The 8,959-nt window shown below is 42.3% G+C and overlaps 1 protein-coding gene across 1 annotated transcript in view; it reads left to right on the forward strand.

Moving 5' to 3' along the window:
* bcl11aa (BCL11 transcription factor A a) overlaps positions 1-8,312 on the forward strand; it is an 86,394-nt gene extending 78,082 nt beyond the window's left edge. The window contains exon 3 of the mRNA XM_088351708.1: positions 678-8,312. Within this exon, the coding sequence (XP_088207834.1) occupies positions 678-2,896 (2,219 nt within the window). The 3' untranslated portion in view covers positions 2,897-8,312. The remainder of the gene's footprint in view (positions 1-677) is intronic.
* The last annotated feature ends 647 nt before the right edge of the window (positions 8,313-8,959 follow it).

The raw sequence follows: 8,959 nt of genomic DNA on the forward strand, positions 1-8,959 counted from the left end.
CTGTCAACCGTCAAACGCAACTGTGTTATTTAGCAGTTTACAATATATTCAAATGATTGTTAGTGATCCGGAATAATCTCATTTCAAAGGCAAGATACAATGAGACGTTTTCAGCAGTTCAATAATATCATGACTCATGTTACATTTAACATCATATGTTTGTATGATTAAATTGTTGTTGGGATTTTTGAGAGCTGACGAGCAGGATTATGCTTTTTTGAGAAGCAGCGCAGTAGCCTGGTAGGATAGCCCTATCTTTGATTTACTGCTCACATCAGAGGGTTACCATTTAGTCCAAAGAGAAACATTTTGTTCCAGAAAAGTCTGAGACAACTGCAACAGTCATGGAAAAAAAAAACATGCACACTACATACTCACATGTAACTCATGTGGGGCATGACCTCAATAAGAGGTACTGTTTTATCTGCTAAGTCCACGACACCATGTGCCAAATGTTTTTAATAACTGTAACATTTAGCCCTGAGGTCCCGAAAAGGGATTGGTTCAGCCAAGCCTTCATTATTCATGCCGTTTTTTATGAATACAATAATTCACTGATGTCTTTGATGATGACAGATGAACTGAAACATAGGTTTAAAATCAGTTATCTTATACTTTTAGTATCCGTATAACTCAGGATGTCTCCTCTAACGGATTTTTTTTTTCTTTGGCTGCAGGCAAAGAAGAACCAACAACCTACACGTGCACCACTTGTAAGCAGTCATATGGCAGCGCCTGGTTCTTGCTACAACACGCCCAGAACTCCCATGGTTTCCGAATCTACCTGGAGAGTGAACACGGCAGCCCACTCACCCCACGGATGGGCGGGCCTTCCTCCCTGGGAGGGGGAGCAGATCTCCCTTCTCATCCCCCCCTTCACGGCCTCCATCTGCCTCCTGATGCAAGCCCTTTCAATCTCCTCCGAATCCCTGGTTCTGGTTCGGGTGGACGGGACAGTGTGGGAGCAGGAAGTACACTTGGGGTTGGCGGCGGGCTCCATCATCAGCGTTTCCCCCCCACACCGCCTATCTTCAGTCCCCCTCCGAGAAACCACCTGGACCCCCACCACCTGAGCCCAGAGGAACTGGCGCTGGCAGCCCACCACCCGAGTGCCTTTGACAGGGTGCTGCGCCTCAATCCTCTTCCGATGGAGCCCCCTCCGACAATGGACTTTTCACGCCGGCTGCGGGAGCTGGCGGGTAACACCTCAGGGTCCACTCCCCCACTTTCACCCAGCCGGCCTGGCCCCATGCAGCGCTTACTCCAGCCATTCCAGACAAGTGTGGGAAGCATGGGCACGGGAGGCGGAGGTGGCAACAAAACTCCGTATCTTGCAACCCCACCGCCTCTGCCAGGATCAATGCAGTCCCCTGTGGGCTCTCAGACAACTCCCACCACTCCTCTTCCCTCTGCAGGGGCAGCACCTTCCTCAAACACGCCCATGAAATCCAAGTGTTGCGAGTTTTGTGGCAAAGCCTTCAAGTTTCAAAGTAATTTAATAGTGCACCGGCGCAGCCACACAGGAGAAAAGCCGTACAAATGCCACTTGTGTGACCACGCTTGCACGCAGGCAAGTAAGTTGAAGCGCCATATGAAAACCCACATGCACAAATCCTCCTCACCAAACACAGGCAAGTCAGAAGACGGGCTTTCCACCGCCTCCTCTCCAGAGCCTGGCACCAGCGAACACATGGGCAGTGCCAGCAATGCACTTAAGTCCGTGGTGGCCAAGCTAAATTGTGAAAACAACAGAATGCTACGTGAAAACGGAGAGGAAGAGGAGGAAGAAGAAGAAGAGGAAGAGGAAGAGGAAGAAGAGGAGGAGGAAGAGGAAGAAGAAGGGGAAGAGGAGGAAGTGCCGAACGGAGAGAGGGCTCCTCGGCGGAACAACAGCTACCACTTCGGTTTAAACCTGGAAGCCGCACGTCCGCATGAAAACAATGGAGGGATGGGAACCAGACTGGGAGGAATGACTGATGAGGGGTCCATTCCACGTTCCCTCCCTGAGGTCATGCAGGGAATGGGCCTTGCTGCCAGCATGCAGCATTTCAGCGAGGCCCTCAACGCGCACAAAAGGAACGCAATCGCCCAAGAGAACCACCTGCACCACCATCCCGGCAGAGTACACCCTCAAAACCGGGACATTTGCGATTCGAACTCGGTGCCGGAGACAAACCGCGGTGAGGAGGGCTCGCTCTCCACCGTCAACGGATGCGGCGCATCTCCCAACGAATCCGCCTCTGCCTGCCTTTCAAAAAAACTCCTCCTGGGTAGCCCGAGTCCACTCAGTCCTTTTTCCAAACGCATCAAACTGGAAAAAGAATTCGACCTGCCCACTCCCACCATCCCCAACACGGAAAACGTGTATTCGCAGTGGCTGGCCGGCTACGCTGCTTCCCGGCAACTCAAGGACCCCTTTCTCAACTTTGGGGACTCCAGACAATCGCCCTTCGCTTCGTCGTCCGAGCATTCCTCCGAGAACGGCAGCCTGCGTTTCTCAACTCCTCCGGGAGAACTCGACGGCGGGATGTCGGGTCGCAGCGGGACGGGAAGCGGGGGCAGTACGCCTCATCTCGGGGGCCGGCCCAGCTCCAAGGACGGTCGGAGGAGCGACACTTGCGAGTACTGTGGCAAGGTTTTCAAGAACTGCAGTAATCTGACAGTGCACCGGCGCAGCCATACCGGGGAAAGGCCGTACAAGTGTGAGCTGTGCAATTACGCTTGTGCCCAGAGCTCCAAACTTACCCGTCACATGAAGACCCACGGGCAAGTGGGCAAGGATGTGTACAAGTGTGAAATCTGCCAGATGCCCTTCAGTGTGTATAGCACCTTGGAAAAACACATGAAAAAATGGCACAGCGACCGTCCTTTGAGTACCGAAATCAAGTCAGAGTAGAAGGCCAGACACTAGGACCTTTTCCCACCCAGCTGTCCGCCATTAGCTCCTGGTTTATTCCGTGACTCTTGCAGTTTTTCGCCCCAGCCCCAAAACTCCATTTTTTGACAGGCTGGTGGAAATTCAAGACCATGTGCTCTGCACCAGCACACCCCGTGTTCATTACCCATTGAATGCATGATCTGTATCGGGGCAATACTCTTGCATTGAGGCAAAACTTCGAGCCTTTTTTTCTTGTGCAATAAATTACATGTTGTGTACTATTTTTCATTTTTTTTTTGAGTTTATCGTTTTAATTTCTAAGAATTTGTCAGCATGCATAGTATGTTTTTGTTAATCAAAAACAAAACAGACAAAAAAATGAAATGAAAAAAAAGAAAAGAACTAGTCCCTGGTTGGTTACTTGTTTAGTAAACGTGTTGCTGTTTTTCTATTGTTATGTTTTTGTTTTGTTTTTTATTCTCTAAAAAGAGAGAAGACAAGAAAGATACAGTATACCCATGCTGCATATACCTTGTAACACATATCATGTACAGTTTTGTGTTGTTACATGGAAAATGAACCACTTCTGGAACCCCTGGAAATGCACTTAGCCGGATCTTTTTAAAAGATACCATGTTCACACAGGGTTTTAAAATTAAAAAGACTATTCAACACCTAAAATAAACGCTAACATTTCAACAACGCAATTTCAAATTGTACTATCATGCGGTAATGTAAGAAAGAGTGCCTTTGATATCTTAACGCAACATTGGCCATATATTATCTGGAATACGTTTGGGGGCTGTCAAAACCACTGAGACCAGGTCCTTGCATCAAGCACCTGACCTCATAATCCAAGATTCACTTTCAATTGAATTAGCATTTAGCTACCTAATACAACGTGCATAGGTCTTATCTTCAATAGGTGGATTTTATAAGGAGCATGGTACGACCTGTGTTGTGGATATCTAAAAATGTGTGGTTCTGTTTCAGACATAGATCTACTTTTTAAGGTAGAAAAAATAATATCAGTAACGTACAATCCTGAATTTGATGGATACCACTGAGATTATCATGAGTTAGCACAAAACCTGCAGCGCTGCTTTTCATTGCTGGTGGTTAGAAAAAAACACTTTCAAGGGAGACTTTAGAGCATTGAAATACAGTATTCCCTCGTTTTTTTTCCAGTTGATCCATGCATTTGCATATAAGGTGAAATTTTGCCAAGGAATATCCATATAGTGTGCATTACTGAGCATGTGCAGTTTCCCTCATTTAGGGTATGCACTGTGGGACTCTTAGTACAGAGACAAAAGGCACATGTTTACTTGTTATGAAGTGTATTGGTTGGTTTCTCCAGTAAATTTATATTATATTTTCTGCCTCTCTGGCAAAAAAGCTACAGGCCATATATTCCAGATGAAACCATTGTTTCTATCAATTTATAGTGTAAAGTCATGCTTCTGGCAAGCCCCGGAGTACCACTACTTGTACACAAACGATACACAGCAATGGGGCACTTTTTGAGCGCAAATAAGCACATTACACTGTTAATTTTGGGAACGACACAAATAAAATTATAGTTCACTTCATGTTCAAAATAAATGCAGTAATAACTTTTGTTTATACAATGACGTAACTTATGCTTGTTTATTAATCAGATTGCTGCCAAATGTACAATATACGGGGTTTTTGTCTGTCTCTAGACATTTAAGCGATTCATTTGGGTTACTTGTGTTTGTTTTCAGTGTACTGACACGTGTGAAGTAGTCCCGGATCTATCCCTGAAACATATTAATATAAAAAGAAGCCAGCCATGCGCCAAAAGACCCGAGAGTCAAACCCCAAAATCGCAAGGGAATACTGTACTTTGAAGCCGGAGTGAGGAAGGTACAATGGTACAAAAATCTTGATACCATTTATGTGATGCAGATTAGAGGATAACTAGCTCTTAATTTCTTCAACACAGGGTCAGTAACAATAAGGCCGAGCAAAATGAAATCCTAAAATTCTTATTTAAACAGGTGTGATCTTTTCAATCAGCACCACACGTTTTGTTGCTCAACTACCCAAGATGCCAGATCTTGTATAATCTATTTCCAGAAAAAGCACTTGTCATTCAACCTGGAAGTACCTTCATCTCATTTCAAGCGATCGGCACTTTTTAAACCCGAGTTTGTGCAGAATTGGGAAAAGGTCCCTGTGGTCGAAACAAAACAATTTCTTAACAAAAAAATAAGAGTTGAATATCAGCCCCTTGACATTTTTTTCTTTTTTACCATTTGTCTATGTATCTGCTGGGCTATATAAAAAAAACTCAACAATGCATGTACATTTAATGTACAGCACTAAGAGATGGTTTTTAAAGGACTTTGGGCCCGCTGGCTGGATAATCTCTGACTTTGTCGGCTGGACAATAAACACCCAAATCTTGTTGTTCACATTTTTGTATAAAAGTTTCTTTGATGATCTATTTTTTTCTAAATTACACTTCACTGTCTTTTAGGGGAAGCTGTTGAGTTTGTTGTCGTTTCTCTTTTCCTCAGCGTCTTGGTAATGTTCAAGACACCAATCACGGTATCAAACAAAACAGATAACAACAGGAAAAAAACAATATCTGTGATTGTTTTGTATTTATTTTTTTGTATTTTCTTTTGCCCTGGCTCTTCACAGCTCTTCAGGTTGAACTACAATTTGCATTGGGGAAAAGATTAAGATTATATATGAATATATAAAGAAGAAAATTCTAGGAAACTGCACATACATGTCGATTCCTATGCGTAAACACATTTATGGTTGATTTTTCTGTATTTCTAGAACTGTATTTGAATTCAATGTTCACTTAGAGTAGGCACGATAGTATTTATATTGAGGCTCGTATTTTTAACTGTTGCTCGTTCTCTCGAAAGGTACCAAACCTTCTTTTGGTAGTGGAAAAAAAAATCCCATGCTGCCACGGTATATTTTTTTAATTTGGCAGGATAATATAGTGCAAAATTTGTATGTTTCAAGAGATCCATGGAAAAAGTGAATACAAAAAAATCAGCTAAAGCGTGTGGCACTGGGAGGCATGGTAGGTCATGTGATGGCCGCTGCTCTTTTCCTAGTCTACAAAGGTCGTTGTACTGTACATATCTTCTTTGGTTTTTGGTTGCGGCCCTCCTTTTATTCCTGCTGCCATTCTTGTACGCAGTAATACAAGCTGACATTGGCCTGTTCTGCTGTGCGCCTCTTGTCTCTCTTACCCTACCTGATGACATTCCGACAACAAAAGAGAGAAAAAGAATCGTATGCAGTACAGGCAGATACAAAAAAGGACAAAATGATTTGAAATACCGTATTTTCCAGACTATAAGGCACACCAGAGTACAAAGTGACCTCCAAAAAGTATATATTTTATACATACGACCCATTGGATTGAAAGATTCACGAAATAGAGAGTAGAAAGAGTTACTGTATGTAGCCAATGAGCTTTTTATTGAGCAGTCAATAAGTGTAACTGATTAAAACACCAAAATGTTGATTCCAAAGGGAAACAAACCTAGGTTGCGGTCAAGTTGCTGTCACTTTATCACTAAAACAAGAGTTGTATAGATGGCATGTGCTAATGCATCGGAGCTTATCTCATTATCGTGCTATTTTTACTCACAGTGCCAGAAACACTGATTTGCATAGTGCATTCTGATAGGTTAAACCGTCTCTCCACTTCTCCATCTGTGCATTAATAACGTTGCGATTTACAGGGTTCGTACGGATGCTTGAATCCTTGCAAATGCCTGAATTTTAATGTTTTCAAAGTTTGAAATCTTGTTGCCATGTTTCTCGGCAGTTTGCCTCGATAGACCACACATTAAAGTAAAATATATGATCATGCCAGAAATTAAAATGAACAAAAACAGTGGCTCAGATGACCAGTTCATACTAACAATAGCTTAGTTCACAAATAAGTAATTGAATTTCCTTGGCTTGCACCCACTTCAAACACATCGTTAGTGTTGGTGTGATCAATAATAATGAGAAAGACAATTTATTATTATTTTTAATAACAATATACTATTGCAGAGGCAGCACGGCAGCGCAGTGGTTAGCGCGTGTGCGGCACAGTTCTAAGGTCTTGGGAACCTCCTGTGTGGGTTCAAATCCAGCTACCGGACTTCCTGTGCGGAGTTTGTATGTTCTCCCCGTGCTTGCGTGGGTTTCCTCCGTGCACTCCGGTTTCCTCTCACATTCCAAGACATGCATTTCAGGCGGGTCCAAATTGTCCCTAGGTTCGAACGAGCGAGCGAGTTGTCTGTCCCTGTGTGCCCTGCGATTGGCTGGCAACCAGTTCAGGGTGTCCCCTGCCCACTGCCCGATGATTGCTGGGATGGGCTCCAGCACCCCCGCGACCCTACTGAGGATAAGCGGTGCAGCTAATAAGATGAGATAAGATACTATTGCAGTTTTTCTTCTTTGGACGGTATTTGAAAATTGGCCTTGAAAGTCCTTAACAAATGCTTGAATTTGGGCAAGTATAAAGGTGCACAAACCCAATCATATGTATAGGTGCGTAAAAAAGTACTTTGTTGAGAGACTTTGTGTTTCCTGTTTCTGTCTTTCTCAATATTATTGACGCACAGGTGAAAAAGTGGAGCGACTGTTTAACCGATAAGAATGCACTAAGCAAATCAATGTTTCGGTCACTGTATACATGGTGTGATAATGAAACCACTGGTGGGCTACTGGTAAATTTTCAACACCCCATCGATACTATCTAAGTTCAAATCCTGTTGCATGGTTCAGCAATCATTGTCAATTGATTAATAATTGTTCAAATACGGTAGTATACTGTAATGCACACCAATAAATACTATAACATTTCTGGCTAAATTTGAGTATTTTGGTGTGCCTGATGGTCCGGAAAATACAGTTACTTATTGTTTTGCCGTTTTCATTGCCAAATACAAAATGGTGCTTTCTATTTCAATTGGGTTTACTTTCATATGCCAAGCATATTTAAAATTGACCTGTGAGATGTGGAGAAGCCTGGTTAAGTTAATATTTTTTTTGTAAATGGCAATGCGGAATATTTTGTTATCAGCCTTTTCTATTCCTGTTCTGAGAGCTGTTTGTTGTAACTTGAACTTGAACTTTATCTTTTACAATGGGAGTTGCTATTTATTATCACCCGCAATCTCTGTTCAAAACAGAGACATGGGATGGATTTTTGGTTTGATTTATTTGATTTTATATTTTTGTCAGAGTATTATATCCTTTATTTTGTATTTGTGGCCAATGGTCATTTGACAAATCAAGCTCTTAATTCATTTTTGTTGTATATGTAGTACCTGTTCAGTTGTATTAAGAAAACCACTGTCTGTGTTTTCTGACAGATGTCTGCATAATCCTGTTCACACACCCCCATTTTGTCCCTTTATCAAAAAACAGTTAATAAAAAAAATGAAAGTACTTTTGCACTTGTCCTTTATCTTTTGTACGTTGTTTCTTGCATCAGAAATACACATTATGAGTATCATTAATCAATTGTTAGAACTTGGGTATAATAGAATAGAATAGAATAGAATAGAATAGAATAGAATAGAATAGAATAGAATAGAATATACCTTTATTGTCATTGCTACAAATGGGCTAACATATTGTGACAACGAAATTGGGCATGACACTCCAGTTTTACACATTCATAGTGAGGTATGAGCAAGAAGATAAAGGAACAGAGAAGATAATGTTATAAGACAAGGGGGATAAGGCTATAGTTATAATTTACATGGTATTTACACAAGAAATGTCGGCATGTGGGATGTTACATACAGGGTTGTCGTGATAACGTTGGTATCGTAACGGTTGTGCAATATTGCATTTGGTGCAAAGTCATCATAGTGCAAAAATAGTCAGCATATGCATTGGTGCAAACATAGACATCATAGTGCAGAAACAGGAAATGGTCAGACATTGTGCAATTTGAGCATTAAACGTAGTGCAGTCGGCATGTGCAAGAACAAGACATGAGTAACATTATATTCGTATGAGGTAGTGTTGGCACGAGTTTTCAGTTTTTTTGTGCGGTGTCTGTTTGAGCAGTGA

The sequence above is a fragment of the Urocampus carinirostris genome, chromosome 13 (assembly GCF_059441175.1).
Source record: "Urocampus carinirostris isolate Australia breed hairy pipefish chromosome 13, RoL_Ucar_1.0, whole genome shotgun sequence".
NCBI lineage: Eukaryota > Metazoa > Chordata > Actinopteri > Syngnathiformes > Syngnathidae > Urocampus > Urocampus carinirostris.